The sequence below is a fragment of the Podarcis melisellensis genome (genome assembly GCF_964234715.1).
Source record: "Podarcis melisellensis genome assembly, chromosome: 5".
NCBI lineage: Eukaryota > Metazoa > Chordata > Lepidosauria > Squamata > Lacertidae > Podarcis > Podarcis melisellensis.
Window position 1 is genome coordinate 96,785,025 of NC_138537.1, and position 19,480 is coordinate 96,804,504.

Consider the following 19,480-nt stretch of genomic DNA (forward strand, 5'->3'; position numbering starts at 1 on the left):
GGTGGTCCCCCCCGGCGAGCCCGAAAGGCAGTCCTGTCCGGGCGCCGCCAAGAGACCCGCCTCCCGTCGCCTGACTCACCTGCAGCCGAGTCCGGGCAGGCGCTCCAAGACCCAAGGGAGAATCTTCTAGTGATTTGCAGAAGCCAAGCAGCCTGGCCCAGTGGAGCTTTATTTTTTTTAAAAAATATTTATTGAAGTTTTTAATAAAAGAAATACAAAAATAATAAACAGCGTTGCTTTGTTTTTACAAAATTTCATAACATCTTTAGACTTCCTCACATCCCCCGCTCCCACTTACATCATTAATAAGTTTTTGTCAAGCAAATTATCATCTTATTTTCAATTTTATAACCACTTATTTAAATACACTAAAGTAATTCTCCTACAAATTTTGTTAATCTCTCTTATCATCAAATCCTGATCCAATTTAGTGATGGCCAATTATTTATAACCAAGCATCCTTCTTAACATTCCACTAAATCACAATGCTTCTGTAGATAAATCTTGAATTTCTTCCAATCTTCTTCGATCCTTTCTTCTCCCAGGTCTCGGATTCTGCCAGTCATCTCCGCCAGTTGCATATAGTCCATCAGTTGCATCTGCCATTCTTCCAGTGTGGGTAGATCTTGAGTTTTCCAGTTCTGGCCCAGTGGAGCTTTAAAGGAGAAGCGCGTTCTCCTGCAACAGGCAGCAGTGGGCAGCTGTCTTTGCCCCTTCTGACCAACCCTGACTGGGAGAAAATAGATGTTCATTTAAGGGTTTTATTGCGGGCATTGAGCCCTGCGAGCAGGGAAGTCCGAATGCAACATGTTAGAAAGTAAGAGAACTCTGAAGGATGTTGGTTTTGCTCACAAGGAAAGGGGCTTTCTGTTGCCAGTGATTACTTCTGGAAGAACTAGCAGTGAAATTATAAATCCCAGGTCGTAGAGAATCAGAGAACGGTCAAACAGCTCTTGCTACCAGAATGGTGTTCTTGATGTTTAGTCAGAATTTATTTGCTTGCAACTTGAAGCCATGGGTTTGAGTCCAACCTCCGGAGCAGGAGAAGACAAGCTTGCTCCCTCTTCCATATAACAGCCCTGGAGATATTTGAAGAGGGCTATCATATCTCCTCTTTTCCAGACTAGGCATCCCAAAGTCCCCCATAAAGCTTGGTTTCCATATGACAACAATTATGAAGAAAGATTGACGGGTTTACAGTTAGCCTGTCAGCAGTGGCGTAGCGTGGGTTGTCAGCACCGGGGGCAAGGCAAGTAATTTGCACCCCCTAACCCGTGGATTTGCGCCCCCTAACCCTAACCCCCAGATGTTGTGCCCAGTGCAGCCGGCCCCCCCTGCACCCCCACACTACACCACTGCCTGTCAGATATATTAATATTGTTACCCCTCATATTTTTTTTGCCCCACTTGTAGGGTGGAAATTTGCATGTCACATAAAATATATGCAAATGTTATGCAAGTTTGTGTCTTCTTTGGCAGCAGATGGCTCAATCTACTTACAGGCCCATAAGGAAAATTGTTTTTAAAAATCACCCCTATCCCCCCCCCCCCCCTGGATCCAAGATTGTCTATTCAATCTCTTTTCATGGATTATGTATATTTTCTGGTGCAATCTCAAATCTAATCAATAGCCAATTATTGTTGCTTATCTTGTCCTTCAAAACATGTCGATTGTCAGCTCGACATTGAAGCTGCTGAAAGCTACCCAATATAGACAGGTTGTCATCCTTTAGCCCACTCTGCTGAAATTCATGGGAGCCACACAAAAACATTATTGCACTCCCACTTAGCCAGGCACAATCCATGTTTCTTCTAATCAATGTTTCTATTGCACAGAGTGATCTTAAGTGGATGGTGTATCCAAAATGTTTTTAATGTACTGTACATCCTACATGGTCTTGCTTGTAGAAGCAAACGTTAGGATAGATTTTATATAGCTTGGTATAAATATGGTTTGTTACCAATCACGGTGCCTTTTTTGACCACCTGTCAATGCCTTTGATGTCAAAGTCATGCTTGCCAAGCCCATGGTGGTGGCTGCTGCAATAGAAAAGGGGTGTAAGCCATAATCACCAGAGTTGCTACCCACAGCCACCAAGAACACCAGAAAAAATGGAATTGTGTAAGAGGGAAGTGGTCTTTATGCACACTATATGGTGTTAGTGTTTCAGAGTTTGCGGGCTCATGAGTGAAGGGCATATTTAACGGGCTTTTTGAAAAGTGGCAAGGTAACCACTCTCCCCTCCAACATTCCTGACTGAAAACATCCCTGTGCAGCAGGGCTGGCCCAGCCATAAGGTAGACTGAAGCAACTGCCTCAGCCAGCAGAATCCCACAGGGCAGGTCTCAGGTGGCAAAACAGGACAGGCGCTCCTGCTGTAGCATCAGACACAAAGCTTGGCTCATGCTTGTTGTGGTGAGCAAGGAGCTCCAAATTGTATCTCTAGCAGCGACAGTTTTCCTTGCCCTTGGATGTCTTCTTGCTCAGCCCTTCAGAGTGCTAGGTTCTTATGACGATTTGCTGTTACAGGAGCGCTCTCTCTGTTTAGAAAAATGTCACAGGGCAGACCTCAGCTCCTACCTCCCTTTTAGACTTCGAGGATAACCAATGCCACTCAACCATTTTAATACAATTTTCTTCAGAGCTGATTTACATAGAGAAGAAAAATGCAGTTTAAAGATGACTCCTTCAGGAATGTTCATTTGAAAATCTTTATTCCATTTTTTATGTAGCAGATCTCTGAAATGTGATCCTTTTCCCCCTGTTATTATCTTATAAAGTTTAGAAAAAAAAATTCTCCCCTTTCCCCACTAAATGTTCACATGTTGCCAGTTCTCTGCTAAAATTATATTTTTGCCTTACATACATACATGCATATATATATATATATATATATATATTCCACAACAAAACTCTGTGCAAGTTGCTCCTTTAGCCAGGCGACTCGGTGGAGTCAGAGCAGAATCAGAGCCAGATGAGCAGTTGTGTTCAGCGTGCTCCACGCTTGGCAGGACAGTCTGCTCAGTTCCCTGTGCCAGAATATTTTGTATTGTCTTCAGAATCAAATGGCAACCCATGAAGGTTTTCCAGAGGGCTTCTCAATAGTCTAGCTCAGACTAAGTCCAGGCCTATGACTGCTCTGGTTTAATCTGAAAGACCAGACTACAAGATGGAGGAGTTTTGTGACCCAAACCAACAGGGATTATTACATGTGTAAGTAGTTCTCTGAACTGGCTCCTCTTCCTCATTCCCAGCTGAGATTCTCTCTGTGTCTCTTCTGAATGTGCAGGGCAGGGACAGATGACAAGAGCAGCACTTCTCCAAGAAAGCAAAAAACATAGACAACAAACTTTTCTCATTGATGAAATACTGGGCATTGAGCATGTTGAGAGTGTGCACTGCATGGCATGGGGGAGTGAACCCAATAGCAAAGAGAGGGCTTGAGGAAGTCTGTTGCTCTTTTGCAAGCCCCAATTAGAGCTTTAAGGAGAAAGAATGAAAAAGTTGGTGCAAAGAGAAAGAAAAGATTAATAGAGGGAGAAAAATATGTAAGAAAAGACTGAGGGGTAGGCCAGCTCAGGAGCAAAGGAAACACCCTCACTTTCATTTGTAGCTGGCTGAGCGAACCCAAAGAGCACTCATTAATGGTTCCTCATCACCTTGGAAAAAAGTGACTGTGGGGTGCCGCAGGGTTCTGTCCTGGGCCCAATGTTGTTCAGCCATTCTCTAAACGACTTAGATGAAGGAATTGAGCTCGGTTTTATTAAATGCCCACTGTTTAAAATTTAGTCTGCTTTCCCACTGCCTCTTGGCGGTGCTCATCTGACAATGACAGTTATTAATAGGTGATTATCCAGACCACCTGCATAGCAGAATGAAGAATGCCAAAGACCTTTTATCTAATTTTAGATTTATTATGAAAGCGATTTAACAACAAAAATCATTACATGCTTCCTTTTGAGCTCTGACATAGAAACCAAGCTATTCATATACAGACGTGAAGAGAAATGTTGAGTTAATAAGGTACATGTACAACAACCATTTCAATGACAGTTTTGGGCGGTGTAGTTAAAATGTTGGTGAAGCTCAGACCATTAAAAAAAATAATATTCTAAGTACCAAACTTTATACATTTATTCACTATCGTTGTTTTAACCTACCATGATACAGTACCTGTGGAAAACAGCAATGTGTACATAATTTACACTGAAAATAAAGCTTAGAAGTACCAGCAGCATCTACAAAGATTTTAATTCTGATTTTTATTCATGCCCAGTAATTGATAGGAACCCAGAAAAATGCATGTCCCGGTGGGACACCTTTTGTAAGGAGTAATGGACGTTCTTAATGTAAAGGACCCCTGGAGGGTTAAGTTCTTAATGTACCTTATTGAGAAAAGGCATCAGTAAATTTTGCTTTGCCAGTGTAGCATCACTGGGTTGAGCTCCCTTGCATCTTTAGTTGATGAAGGCACGAGTAGCTTTTACAGGAAATAGGCCGGTACCCTCTTCAGTTTCGCATACCTGCCAATCATGAACAGTTGGGAACTGAAACTCAGAATAATGTTAACCTATTTTCTGCAACGAATCATTAACTGAAAGCCAACCGTGGAGACAGAGGAGGGAAGAGGTGTTGCAGGCCGTGCCAGAGTGGGGCCCCATTAATGCTATACAGTGGTACCTCAGGTTAAGAACTTAATTCATTCCGGAGGTCCGTTCTTAACCTGAAACTGTTCTTAACGAGAGGCGTGCTTTCGCTAACGGGGCCTCTTGCTGTTGCTGCGCCGCCGGCACACGATTTCCGTTCTCATCCTGGGGCAAAGTTCTCAACTCGAGGTAACTCTTCCAGGTTAGCGGAGTTTGTAACCTGAAGCATTTGTAACCTGAGGCGTTTGTAACTCAATGTATCTGTACCAATCAAACTAATCTACATTTCTGGAAGGTACAACTGTACTTTTGTCATGAGTGAAGATTTGGGAACCTGCCAGATAGTTCTATTCCCACTGCAACTGTTCTGTGCAGATCTTTCCTGATGTTTCAATTCTTTTTCTTTCTTCCTTACTTCCTCACCCAATCTTAATTGCTGAAATTAGCCTTAACCTTCTGTTCTTCCAATGCATTTAGCCGAGTTCCCATTATCAGCCTTCTCTACAACATCCCACATGTCTGCTCACAATTGATGTGATGGCAACAAAGAACAGCTGCCAAGAGGGCATTGGACTGCCCCGAGGAAAACCCCTCCAGCCCATGGGCCCAACACTGTTTCAGAGACATTTCATTTGCCACTCCACTGGCAGCTTTAAATACACTATTTGTAAGGCAAATTTATTATACTATAAACACCTATATCCTGAGGTAGCAACCTTACCTTGCCTCATGAAAGGAGGATGACCTAGAGTCAACAGCATAAGAAAATACAATGTTAACATTTAGCTACATTTTATGTGACATGAATCTCCTGAATGGTGTCCCTATTTAGCTGGTTCTACTGCTACCCAACCCGTGTTTTTCCCTCTTGCTCCCTTTCAGTACAACGCAAGGGGCAATTTTTTGCAGATGTCTTAACAGATACAGTTGCCTGGGGTCTTTCTCCCTCAAGAGAGTGTCGTGGGGGAGCAAATTCTAATTCCAAAGAATTGTGTTGATTTCCAGGTCAGACTAGTTGATTCCATTTCACAGAATTTGCATAATTAAAAGAAATATTTACAAAGCACAGAAATGGGTAACTTAACTGGCCTTTGCAAGTCACATTTCAAAGAGATTTCTACCGAATGCTCACAGAAGTTTTGTCCAGTAAGAACTGTTACTATTGTACACAAATCAGAATTATTGTGTTTTCTCAGGGTATTTCAGATAGAGGAGCTAATTTCTGGAATGGTGCAGGTGAAATTTATCTTATTGCATGACCTATTTTCATTCCCCCATGTAGCCACAGATGATAGTATTTACTCCAGATCGCTTCATCCCCCTGGGCACTCAATCCTGGTACTTGAAGAGGGACCAAAAATGGATTTGTGTAATTTTCATTATGCTGATTTTACTTGATCTTAAGTACTGAATCAGGAAACAATATTATGATCATTTATTAGATTTGTTTACTCTAGGTTGATTTTAACAAAATTTGTGTAGTTACATATGCACACATTCAAACAGGTGCAATCCATTCAGTTTTAAGCCTACCTGACCACATCCTATCCAACCCCTCAAAAAACCCCACCCCAAACTACCAAATCATTTCATCTTTAAAGTTAGGAAAGGAACCATCTTATTTCTGCCTTTCAAATATATGCACAATCCTATCACACTTCCTCAATGTGCCCAAGGTGGCTGTCACTGTGACCTGGGAGTAAAAATACACATGGTGGTAGCAGCCCTGCAAGGAGGAAAGCGGAACGCGCCCCAGTGACTTCCCCAAGTGCTTTTATCTTAGCTGAGCTCAGTTCTGGTACAGTTGCTCAACCAAGGAGGAAAGTGCTCAAGAGCAAGAGATGGGGAGCAGACATATATATATATATATTCCATGTGGTTGCCACCCAAAGCTACTCTGGCCCACTCTGCTCCAGGGATACAGGCATTCAAAGTAATGTTAAAAAATACTTCATCCACCAGGAAGCCGTCCCACACATATAGAACTTTTCTCCCACCAGTATAGCGAGGAGTAATATTCAATGTCTATCACAATGAAGCATATATATCCAATGTCCTAAAATTTATTCCTCAGTGTAAAGTACAATATATGGAACACTATTTACATCACTAAAGTAGAAAAAAGTTAAAATATTTCCAGACTTTTTTAATATATATAAAAAAAGCATGTTTCATGGATAATGGTTTCCTAATATGCAAATCAAGCCACCTTCCTTGTGGTACCAACATCTCCAGATATGTTCCAAAGAGTACTAAGTTAGTAAATGAATGAGAAATACAAGCCTTAAATCATGTTGTTTCTTGATTGTAGCCCTGACACTTGAATTACAATGCGGCAAAATATCTTATGAAGGTATTTGGAATAATTCTGGCATTTGTGTTGACAATTGTAAATATCTAAACTAATTAGAATACCTAAAAGGTATCTCTGTATGTACACGATATAATTGTTTATATATTACATGACATCAAGGATTTAAAAGCAGAATGGTACAAGCAGAATAAATAAAGGAAAGAGCACTTGTGAAGTGTAGGTACTCAGATAAACATGGTTTTGCTGAATAGTTTTGTCTTCCTGTGCATTCTATCTACTTAAAGGACACCTACAACCCAAACAATATTATTTTCAGTCTAATTTTGATGATGGTTTTATTGCAATAAGAATTAGGGTTCCACTTCTGGTGTAGGCTGAAAATCTTATTTTTCTTTTCAAGTGCTTAGAATGTTCTTCTTTCATCCTGGATTACTTTTTAAAACATGCTTAAGGATTTACTTCTGAGGTTTGATTTGCACAAGACTCTTGTTTATATGGGGGGGCACAGATCAAACCTCTGCACATACATGGGACCCCAGAGCAGACCCTGCTGTGAGAAAAGGCACATTTCTGTGTTTTTTGTACACAGCACCCAGTTCACTTTAAGGGGTTTAACGTGGGGGAGAGTGTGCAAGCCTGGAAACCGTGAGAAATACAGCTGTAACTAGGAAATGGCAAGTCTGGAGGGGGTGGTGAGAATAGAGCATCAGTGAGCTGCCTATCTATGCTTTCCTGAGTCACAAAACTGTGCTAATCTCAGATTGGCATGAATAAAGACAGATATGGTGAAAGGTATGTCAAGAGTTAGGTGGCGCAGAGAAAAGAAATTGCGCCTTGTGTTGCTGCGGTCTACTCCTGGGACTGCTCTGGTTTTGCCCCACATACAGCTGAGGGACAAATGAAGAAGACTCATCTGAGGGAATGTGGCTTGTGGAGATGAATTGTTAAGCAAAGGTGCACTGAAATACGCTCAATGCATTGTGTGTTTTCAGAAAGCAATTCCTCATGAAATCAAGTTTTTAAAGCTAGCTTTCACCATTCTTTTCAGGAAAAAACTGAATTCAGATTATAGTGAGATCATAAAATGAATTAATCACTTATTTCTAAAATGATATATAATCAGTGAGCATTTGGGTGTGTGCTTTTGGGTTATTGATGTGTTACCATGATGGTGTGTGTATATCGTGTATGCACTGTGTCCGTTCTGAAATGGGAACATGAGGGACACAAGCCCATATTGTCAGTATGTATAGAATATCTGTGTGCAACCACACCCCCCCTAAGGTGGCACTTAGTATTTAAGGTGTAGGTGCTGAATAGACTGGGTGTTTGAAAATCCTTTTGTCAATCTGATTCGGAACTGTATTTTCCTGAAACAACGTCCATCCGTAACATGAACACACAAAACAGATTCCTGCCCCGGAGAACAGACAATCTGCACTGCACAATATCCTTACTTCATCCTTCAATTCCCCTCCCTACTTTTTGCGGTCGAACATAACATGGGATGCATGAGACCATTCCTTAAAATATTCATCTAGATGTCAACTGAATTCACATGCAGTGTGACTTCTGATCACAAGGTAACATGGCTTTAGATGCACGACAGAAAAACTTTTAAAACTGGGCGTTGACTATACAATATTCCAGAAGGGAACGGCTCAAAAACGTCTGACTGTAGTGGTATAGGAATGTCAGTGAGGGAAAAATTTGATGCACAATTGTTGCAGAAATTAGGGTGAAAATTATATAGATTAAGAGAAAAACTATCCTGAAAGTTCTCATTTAGAATTGTATTTATGGCAATGATTTCCATGGCTGCATCAAAAGGGTGATGGCAGGTGTTAGCTTCTGAAATAACAGCTGGATTTGTTCTGAAAAACCAACAGAAGCAAAAATATTCAGGATGAATGTGTAGGATGAAAACATATTTAAAAATGACTTAAATTGTAATTTCATATAGCGTTCTGTGCACAAACCCACAATTTTTAGTGTGTAGAAAAATCTGTGAGTATGGATATCAACTGTCTTCTAGCTTCCGAGTCTGCTAATCAATTAACCGTTTCCCGATAGCAGGACTTGATAATTAACAAGACAAGGAGTTGACTTCACCCTTCTTTGTTTGCCTCCTCCATGAGAGCTCCAGAGGGTGGCGACACAAGAATGGGCCTTTTCTGCAGTGGCTCCCCACCTGTGAGATGCTCTCCCCAGGGAGGCTTGCCTGGCGCCTTCGCTACATAATTTTAGGAGCCAGATAAAAACATTTCTCTCTAATGTGGCCTTGGGCTCATTAACAATCTATGGTCCTTGAAATGTGTTTGTGGGAAAGGGGTTATTGGTTTGCTTCTGCTTTTGGTTTATGTATTTTGTGTTCTTATTTTGTATTTTTGTGTTATGAACTGCCCTGTTATCATTGGCTGAAGGGGGTATACAAATTTAATAAATAATAACAACAATATTTTTTAAAGATAGCAATAAGTGCAGAGTGGAGGGAAGGCGAAGCTGAAAAATTAAGCGCTACAGGTTTCTTTTTTAAAAAATGGGCAAGATTCAAGCAAAAATAAATGTTTTGTCCTATTGGTTTAAATGTGAGAGCTACAAATGTGCCTAATCCACAATAAACAATGGGACTTTCAAGTGCTTAGCATAGCTGCATTGTAATCCAATATTTGCAAATTTAGCAGCCAACTTGTTAGGGCTTTTTATGAGGTCTCCACAAATTAATTTCTAATTGTTCTCTACAAATCAGTGAAACCATAAACACAGCAAGAGCTTGCTCATTAAATAAGATCCAGGTATATTTTCAATTTAGATATAAGCTACGAATTTTATCTGCAAGTTGTAATTTGTAAAAATGCATTTGTGTGTGTGTGTGTGAGAGAGAGAGAGAGAGAGACCAGCCGCTATTTCATTTATCCAATATAACTATTTCCAGGGCTGCATGTATTTGTGATAACAACAAAGTTATATCGAGCAAGAACTTTTGCGAAAATAACATAAGAGGGTGAAGGTGTGAACCAGAAACTTCTTTCTGCATCCTAACATCAGAGAGGTTCTTCTAGCTGGGTGGGGAGGGCACAGCTGTCTATGTTGTATTTTTTAAAAAAATACACCTGCATTGGTATTATTTTACTATTTTTAATTGTACACTGCCTTGAGATGCTTGTGCAGATAGCTAACAAATGAATTATTAATTATTATTTTTACTATTATTAACAGCTGTGTGAACAGTAGCATTATATGCCAAGGCAATGTCCTGGTTCGTACACTGCTACTGGCATGGATTTTCATTCATGAGGGCAAATTTTAATCAGTGAGCCTGAGAATTATAAAAGAGTTAGATGGCTTTCCCTTGTAACGAGGAACTGCTGGTTTCTGTGGTGTATTTAATGGTAATCTCTCACATGTAGATCAGCATCTCCAAAAGGCACCTGTATTAAAGCTTTATAGTGTACCCATTTAATTAAATTTTATGAATTCATTATTAAAGAACAGGTGGTGAATCAATGGAACGTTTAAAAAATCAAATCAAAACTCTGTTAAACTGTTTTGCTATGATGGACCCCTGAGCTGATATGCTACTTCACTGTCTGGGTTTGTTGTTGTTTTCGAAAACGCAAATGGCAACAGGCTGTCTAAAACTGGTAAATTTGTGATAGCATTTTTTAAAAAATTATTTATTGCACATTTCCTTTCCAAAACAACAAATCAATAGAATCCCTTTACCATATCTTGTTTAATTGTCCTTTATATATTGTTCCCCGATCAAGGATTCTGAGTTCAATCATTTTGGAAACTGTTGCTAAACCACCTGAATTACATCTAGCCTATCTACTCCAGGACATTGACTCTTATAGAACATTACAGGTTGCCAGATTCCTGATTTCTGTTCTTATAAAAGACTTCATGGAATGCTGCATGACTATTAAAAATCTAGTAAACTCTATGCACCATCTTTATCTTCAAGGCCATAACACGGTACATCTAGAGATTGTATGTAATGTGAAGGAGATTATGCGTTGAAATATTTTAGTTGATATTTTAGAATGTAAAATGCTATTTTATTTATTGATTGGTTTTACCTTGTGGGCTTATAGCCGAATAAAGTATTATCTATCTATCTATCCTTTCCAAAACTATTGAGCTGTCTTGATAACCAAAGAGATGGGATAGAAATTAGGGAATTGTGGCACTCAAGTTTCCCCCGCAAAATGGCAGGTCGGTGGAAGTGAAGCAAAGGTAGGGAGCTATATTCATCATGTAAAAAGGAGGATGCTGAGGCTGTCCGGGAGGAGAGGCAGAGGAAGGTGGAGGAAGGGTGGCTCCAGACATGCTGCCAGCTTGGGTGCACAAGGTGATCCCATCCAGCTCACATAAGAAGTCATTTGCACCCAGCAGCCTGCTCCCTCCAGTGTGCCAGGGGAATGGATGGATTGGGCCAAAGACTTGGCCATTTCATTTGCATCCGAAAAGGAAAAAAGAAAGACGCAAAAACATTGTGAGACATTAGTTCAACAGAGCTGAGGACTAAAGCTATGCATATAAAAGAAAACTGCAAGCCAACTGGAAACACATGTAAGCAACAAGGACTGCAACAATTAAATTAAACTCCAATGGTATTTTCATAGCCCCCAAACTGACAGGTAATCTATGGTCTTCCCACTACTTTTTGAAACTTAATGTTCTTAGTCAGACAAGAAACAACTATTCCTTTGACGTTATTCAAGACATGAGAGAAGTATACATTGAAAACTGGTAGAAGTAAAGGTTTATTTCTTTGTGTTGTTTCTATATACTTTTGATGCCCTGACTACAAATGTATTAAGTGCTGCCTTACAGCCTTTGGGCAATAATCTTTCAGTTGTTATGTATTGTTCCTTGACTGTATTTGCTTCAAGGCACAGGCCTGAGACACAGTGACGTTTGCCCATCTTTCAAAAGCAATATATTACAGACTCCGGTACAATGTTGAACATAAAGGAGAAGAAATCGTATCATTCACAACAGGCTAGCAGCGATATCATATAAGGGGAGAGGTAGTTTACCCAGATAACTTTCCAATATTTATGTGTATCTGGGAGGCATGCACAAGCTCGCCGCCTGTTTCAGACTGCCAAGTGCACGGATGAAGACTTCAGATACAGAATAAGTGTTGAAAGAAGGATTACTTGTTTGTTTCTGTTTATTTAGGAAATGTATAAGCCGCCTTCAGCAGAAGTCTCTTGGGGGGGGGGGGGTCAATCAAGAAAATAAATCTATACAACAAAAAGTTCAATAGTAAAACAAGATAAACACATGAACAGCAGCAACCAGCAATAAAAGTGGGCAGAACCAGAAAATAGCAGTTAAAACAGCACGGTGAAATACTCTGGCAAATTAAAAAAATCCACAAACTTTCTCCAACACCAAAAAAATAAAATAAAAAATCAGACTGGGAGCATGCAAGCATTCCAATGTGGAGATGCCATAACCAAAACAAACCCTGCCTCTGGTCATCTTTGTCATGCACCCTGAACAGAAATGCTCATTAAGCCATTCAAAACCTTTGCTGTGGGAGGTGGAGAATCAGAAATATGGAAAATTAGACAGCAACAGGCATCAAGCGTTTAAACTATTCCACAACAACATTTGAACAAGGGAAGTAGCCTCTGGAGGTCTGCAACCTTTCCTAATCCAGCCCATAGAAGAGGGAAGTAGATTTGAGTAAGTAGCTATGGCTCTAAGGAGAATAAAAGGTAAAGGTAAAGGGACCCCTAACCATTAGGTCCAGTCGTGACCAACTCTGGGGTTGCGGCACTCATCTTGCTTTATTGGCCGAGGGAGCCAGCATACAGCTTCCAGGTCATGTGGCCAGCATGACTAAGCCGCTTCTGGCGAACCAGAGCAGCGCACAGAAATGCCGTTTACCTTCCCACCGGAGTGGTACTTATTTATCTACTTGCACTTTGACGTGCTTTCGAACTGCTAGGTTGGCAGGAGCAGGGACCGAGCAACGGGAGCTCACCCTGTTGCGGGGATTCGAACCGCCAACCTTCTGATTAGGAAGTTCTAGGCTCTGTGGTTTAACCCACAGTGCCACCCGCGTCCCTGATCAGGAAAACTCAGGACACAGACATAGACACACACAAACTGCACACCAACCAGGACAGAGGAAGGTGAACACATGAAAAACCACACTCTCAAACCTGAGGCAATATATTGAATCAAAAGAAAAGAAAAAAAACCCCAAAGACAATGTCCTTAAGACAGTAAGTTGGACCCAGTCACGTGGCAGGTGCACTGTGGAAGCCTCTGAGGCCAAGCGGAGCGGGTATGCAACACTCGGGACTCGTGTTGGTAAAGCCAGGACACAGCTTTCTATTGACTCCCGAGGCAAGTGCAGTTGATGTGGCGCTGGGTGGGAATCTGTTAGCCCCAAAGACTTCTGATCTTAAGCCCAACTCACCATCCCAGCTTGCTTGGTTGGGGAATGCCATGGGAGCTGACCAGCAGAACTGGGTCCCGCTGACAACCTGGGAGGAGAGGCAACAGGCCCTGCCAAGCTCAGGCTGAGGACAGGCATGCCTCCACCCCGCCCATTATGTTTTGATCCTACTCAATGCCATTTCTGCACAAGTTGTGGCAAACAGCTGTGTGTAACACCGAGCAAGCACAGGCTGCCCACTGGGAGACAGGCAGAAACCTCTCAACCAAAGGGGGCTGGTGGGAAGAGTTAAGAGTCAGTGCTGCGCTTGTGCACCAACGGAGCCAACGGAATGGTCCTGCACAGCACCAATGGCCCCCTGCTTTGCCACTCCACTGTCGTGATGCCGTTGCTGGGAGACTATGGCACCGTCCTTCCCCACTGACCACAACTCTTTCAATAATCTGACAGGTGGTAGGCACAACACGGCAAGAATTGGGGGCGGGGGACAAAGTGATGCAAGAGGATTGTTTCTGTCCTTTAAACATTGCAATTTGGGTGATGAAAAATGAGGTTGCAAGTAGGTTTTTGAGCCAAGGTTTATGAGCCAGCAATCGATGGATTCAGCATATCGGAAACAACAAAGTAACAACTTCTACCTATTTTATAGGTTCACCCCCAAACCAGCATTTTCTGCTCTGACTACATCAAAGTCTCTTATCATACGATGTCAAGATTACTCCAAATTTGGGAAACGTACTGTGGATCAACAGCAAAGCCACAATCTGGTAACCTGGCCCCAATCCTGCAACTGAATCACTGCTGAGCGTGGAAGGTGAAAGTGCCACTGGCAGAGATCCCTTTCCCACAGCCTTCCTCACTGCCAGGGCTGCCACCACAAGAAGATCTCTGGATTGTGACCCATGGTGGGGGTGGGGAGATACTGGGTTGTATCGAACTAAGTCAAGCTCAGACTATATCCACTGAAAGGAATGGTTTTGAGTTAGTCAGAGTCATTATTTTCAATGGGTTAATTGAGAGTATGACTTAGCTGGATGCAATTCTATGATGTGAACGGTATTTACATGACCTTCAGATAGCAAACCTAAAGTACCCTCAGACAGAAGTAGTGTACCTATTTAGATTAAGGGCAAGAAAACTGGCTATCCCCCCCCCTGAGTCTCTTCCATCTTATTGAAAAAACATTGGTGAAACCAAATTATCTACAATTCCATAATTGTATCTGCAGGATTAGACACTAGTAGACTTTTGAAATATTGTGACAGGGCCAACAAAATATTAGAATAATAAACTCACCAATTTTATCCCTATCCTTCTTTGTATTTTTTGGTTTATACCTAGAACAAAGTCTCCACAACCACCAATGGGAAACAATGAAATTTAGATTTCCCCCATAAAATCTTACATATAAAGTTCAAGTGCAATTCAAAATCCAAGTATTAGTTTATACTACACACTCCTTTATATCGTAACTCTTCTTTGCAGGTAGTTTCTTTGACCAGGTTCCTTTCTTGCTTAGAAGAAATCATTTTTCTCTTCTAGAAAAGGTGTAGAGATACGTTCTCTAAAACAAATGCTCTTCAAGAATAAACTAGTGCAGGAATAAATTTGGATCTTCAACTGGGTGCATTCTGGAATCCAAAATGATTTCTTCTTTGAAGTAAAAAAAAATCCCATTCAAAATATTGGAGATTATAAAACATTATAGTTATTCTTCAATATACAATTTAAGATAAAGACTGCCAATGAGTCTTCAAAATAGCAAAAATGTTCCTACTGTTGAAGACAATACAATATTTGACAGGAACGCAACAGAACAATTTTTTCTTTTGAAAAGCACTAGGAATCTATTTGTATGGTCGTAGAAATCTGGAAACTTTTGATCTCAGTAGCTTTATAAATGATCTTGGAAACATCTCCTTTGATTCTTGCGCTGTGTACTTGAAATAGTTTTGCGGATGTGCCAATACATCAAAAAGCGCTTTGATCAGTTTCTTGTCCTGTGGGAGACAACAGAAAGAGATAGCAAGCAGGGACAGAGAAAAAAAAAGAGAAAGCTAATGTATATTTTGCATGGCGCCCTCTGCTGAGCACATTGCCATTTTGTACTTCCCCTTGTAGAAATTGCTTCTGGCTTCAAGATTCTGCTTTTTAGGAGTACTGTATTCAATTATGCACAGCATTAGAGCTAAACAATGAAAGAAAAATAGCAGCTTGGACATTGCAATTTAAAGAAAAGGTTACTAACTTTTAAAATTTCTTGATGGTTTTCTGATGCATATAGACGTCCATCTCTAACAATGTCTTCAATTAACTGTTGATAATCCTCTGAAAAGCAAGCAGCAAGAAGAACAAGTTAGCAACTTTTTACTACCAGATAACCTGACAGAAAGTCTCTAGGGTCCAGGGACTAGTGAGCAGCACGCGGCTCAAGTTCACAGAAGGTTTTATATACCAATCAGACTATCTTATTATCCTGAACTAAATTGTGTCTCCTTATTTGGTTCAACTCAACCTAAACACGTCGGACACGAGGCAAAGCATATTAGCTGGTGGGTAAGGGAAATAATAGGCCAACCTTTTTATATACTCACATAACTCTGTCCAGTTCAATGAGAACATAAGGAGGCTGGGGGAAGAGAGAAAACGTGTATGTGGGTCAACTCATAAAATCAAAGTTATAGGTCAAAATCTCCCCTTTTGTGCAAGCTTCTCTGTTTTCCTTTTTTGGGATTAAAGGTGGTTAGTGTTATGTTTAAATGAAGTTTATACTGAAGCATATTTTGCAAACAAGTTCTGTCACAGTCACAAGGAAGAGGTCGAATGCTTTCACTTTCCTCATCATGTCCAAATCAGGGAAACCAGGTAAAGTTGGGCTTGTTCAACAAAGCCAGGATCGAACCATTGTTTATGATTGGGCTTGTTAACAAACCATAGTTTAATCAGAATTCTCCTACTTCAAACATAATGGGGAACTCTGATTAGCTTTCTGTCTCATCTTTGTAGCTGTGCCAAAGGAGAAGAGGAGTACATGAACCTGAAACTCAATCCCATAATAATAAACAGTGGTTTGGTGTTATATGAAAAAAAGGACCAATGAGATTTATCCAGATCATTTATATATTATTTGTTAATTTTATATTCTGCCTTTCCACCAAATGCTGTTCAAGGTGGCTAACTACAATTTAAGTGGCTGGGATAGTTCAGTCAGAATGAGACTCTTAATTTCAGGATTGTGGGTTTGAGCCCCATGTTGAGAAAAAGATTCCTATACTGCAGGGGGTTGGACTAGATGACCCTTGTGATCCCTTCCAACACTACAATTCTATGATTCTAAAGTACAATACAATACAAAGTTTAAAAAAACAAAGACAGGTAAAACATCAATAAACAACAACAATTATTACATATTTACAAATCAGCTTATGGGCCAAAGGCATGTCTAACTGAAAATGTATTTGTGTGCTATAAAAAAGTGATGAGTCTAGTTGGGTCTTCTTTGGCAAGGAGTTCTTAACCCTGGGAGAAACCACCAGAAAGGTATTCTCAAGTTTCCACCCAACGTTTTGTGTATATATATATATATATATATATATATATATATATATATATATATTTATTTATTTATGGGGGGGGCACATTTCTATGTAAATTGAGCCAATGTGTTGAATTTCATTTGCTTGCTATTAGAATTTATGACTTCACTATTAAATGGCATGAAATCATTCCAATGCAGACCTAAAACCATTGAATCCAATCAATTCACACAGTAACAACTTAACCAAAGCAAAAGTAGCTGAAAGGTTTTCAGTTGTTAGAAGAAGATATACCTATACCTTTATTAAATAATTATGTACCGTATTTTTCGCCCTATAGGACGCACTTTTCCCCCTCCAAAAATGAAGGGGAAATGCGTGTGCGTCCTATGGGGCGAATGCAGGCTTTCGTTGAAGCCTGGAGAGCGAGAGGGGTCGGTGCGCACGGACCCCTCTCGCTCTCCAGGCTTCAGGAGAGCCGCAGCGCCAGTCCCACAAGGTCGGGGGACAGCGGGGAGGCGGAACGCCGCTATCCCGCTGTCTCCCGATGTGGTTTGGAGGCTGACGGCGGGGAGACGCGTGCTTCTCCTGGCCGCCAGCCCCGCAAGCTCCGGGGACAGCTGGGAGGCGCAGCGCGTCCTCCCTCTGTCCCCGGACCTGATCTGCAGGCGGGCTGCGGGGAGAAGAGCGCTTCTCCCCGCTGCCGGCCCCACAAGCGCCTGGGGGGGAAATAATTTTTTTTTCTTTATTTCCCCCCCAAAAAACTTGGTGCGTCCTATGGGCCGGTGCGTCCTATGGGGCGAAAAATACGGTATATAGCAGCATGGAAGATAATTACCGGTAACTATAATAAAAACAAACTAATAAATAAAAATAAATACAATTGCTGAAAAATACTGGAACAAAGCAGAAACGGAAAAAAATGTTTGGCCAGCAATATGTTTAAACAGCAGAGGAAAGGTCCCCAAAATATGAGATTATTTTTTATCCTCTGTACTACTTTCCTGCGTGTATTGCAGAGATGAGAAAGGGCAGAAGCCTCACCATCATATGTTACATAGGGGACTTGGAATCCTTTGCCACTGTTTCCTTCATTTGATTTGAACTGAATCCACAACTTTCGTGACCTGGAGGTGAATGCTATCGGTCTTTCATAGGTCTGGCAAGTTTCATATGTAGTAATAGATGTGGGTGAAGCTGCAAAAGAAAAACAAACATATAGCAGATTTTTTGGGAAAGGGTTAAACACCAGGCATTCCAAACGGTACAATTATCAGTAGAGGAACACGTGAATCTGCCTTGTACCGTTTGAGACCTTTGGGTCTTTCCACCAGTACCATTAGCTCCAACTGGTAGCAGCTCCGAGGTCTCTCCCAGCTCTCCTCCTTGAGATCATTTTGGCTGGATGTGTTGGAGACTGAACCCTGGACTTTCTGCATACAGACACGTTCACTGTCACTGAGCTGAGACCCTTCCCCAATTAGAGATTAGCTGTCTAACCCACAGCCCTGAAGCTGATGAAGGTTGTGGTTCGAGGACCCGACCCCCGCGAAGTAAAATGAAGACACAGGGACACGTGATATAAGGTTAATGGGCTAGAAAAGGCCACAACTTTATTGATTACAGCAATGAAAAGGTATTGGCTTAGGCATTGGATTGCGAAACAAGTGGGTTTATTCACCAGGGGTTCATCACCTGTTGATGCTAATCCAACTATAGGCTCACCCCTGATGTCACCGAGGGTCGTGCCATGGCCTCCCGCCAAGCAGGCTTTGGACGGAATACACGACCGCCAGATTCCATTAACGGAATACCCCTAGAAATTGAAGGCATAGGCGATGGCCACACCTAGCACTTCGACACACCACAACACATTATTCCAATGCCTAACCTACCCACCAATACCACCAAAAAGTTGTGACGATTGCTACGAGGTAGGCAAAAAAACCAAAAAGCCTAATGCCAAATGGAAAAACTCCTACCAGGCCCCCCGGGCAACCGGGGCGACCAACCTAAGGTCCATAGCAAGGCCAATGACCTAAGCCCTAACTCAAAGGGAGTGGAGGGTGGGTGACTCGCCCAGGACGACAAAGAGAAATGAGGCCGGGGAAAGGCTGGCACTGCAACATAAAGGCTGCTGGACACGCCCCCCCATGGCACCTGGTTGGACGGCCACCGGGGGGGGGGCGTGAGTGCCAGCCAGGTGAGCTGGAGGCAGGGGGCAACACCCCCTACTAGGAGTGGTGCTCGGGCTCCCGTCCACAACCACTCCCCTCTCTTTCAGGGAGGAGAGTCTTTGTAGAACTGATGGCAGGCCAAAGGCGCTGGTACAAATAAGACCAAATGACACCAATCATGAATATGCTCAACCCCATTCAGAAGAGTCTCCTGTTGCATGCACCTCTTTAGGTATTCATTTGGAGCTGGGGTTGGGCAATGGTAATGCTATTCTTAGTGCATGGCTGAATGCTATGAATTAGCAGGGAAATTTGTAACCGACAGTTCAATCTGAAAAGTTCTCATGGAGGTAATGTGGCAAGAAACAGTTCCAGGGAACGC

General features: G+C 41.7%; 1 protein-coding gene across 5 annotated transcripts in view; it reads right to left on the reverse strand.

The window, feature by feature from the left end:
* Positions 1–13,963: 13,963 nt before the first annotated feature.
* Positions 13,964–19,480, reverse strand: part of SCUBE1 (signal peptide, CUB domain and EGF like domain containing 1) — a 160,006-nt gene continuing 154,489 nt past the window's right edge. For all 5 annotated transcript variants that reach the window (XM_081911710.1, XM_081911707.1, XM_081911711.1 and 2 more), the window contains 3 exons: positions 17,966–18,118; positions 15,634–15,713; positions 13,964–15,385 (listed from right to left, as the gene is read on the reverse strand). In XM_081911710.1, coding sequence (XP_081767836.1) covers positions 15,233–15,385; positions 15,634–15,713; positions 17,966–18,118 — 386 coding nt within the window. In that variant the 3' untranslated portion in view covers positions 13,964–15,232. The remainder of the gene's footprint in view (positions 15,386–15,633; positions 15,714–17,965; positions 18,119–19,480) is intronic.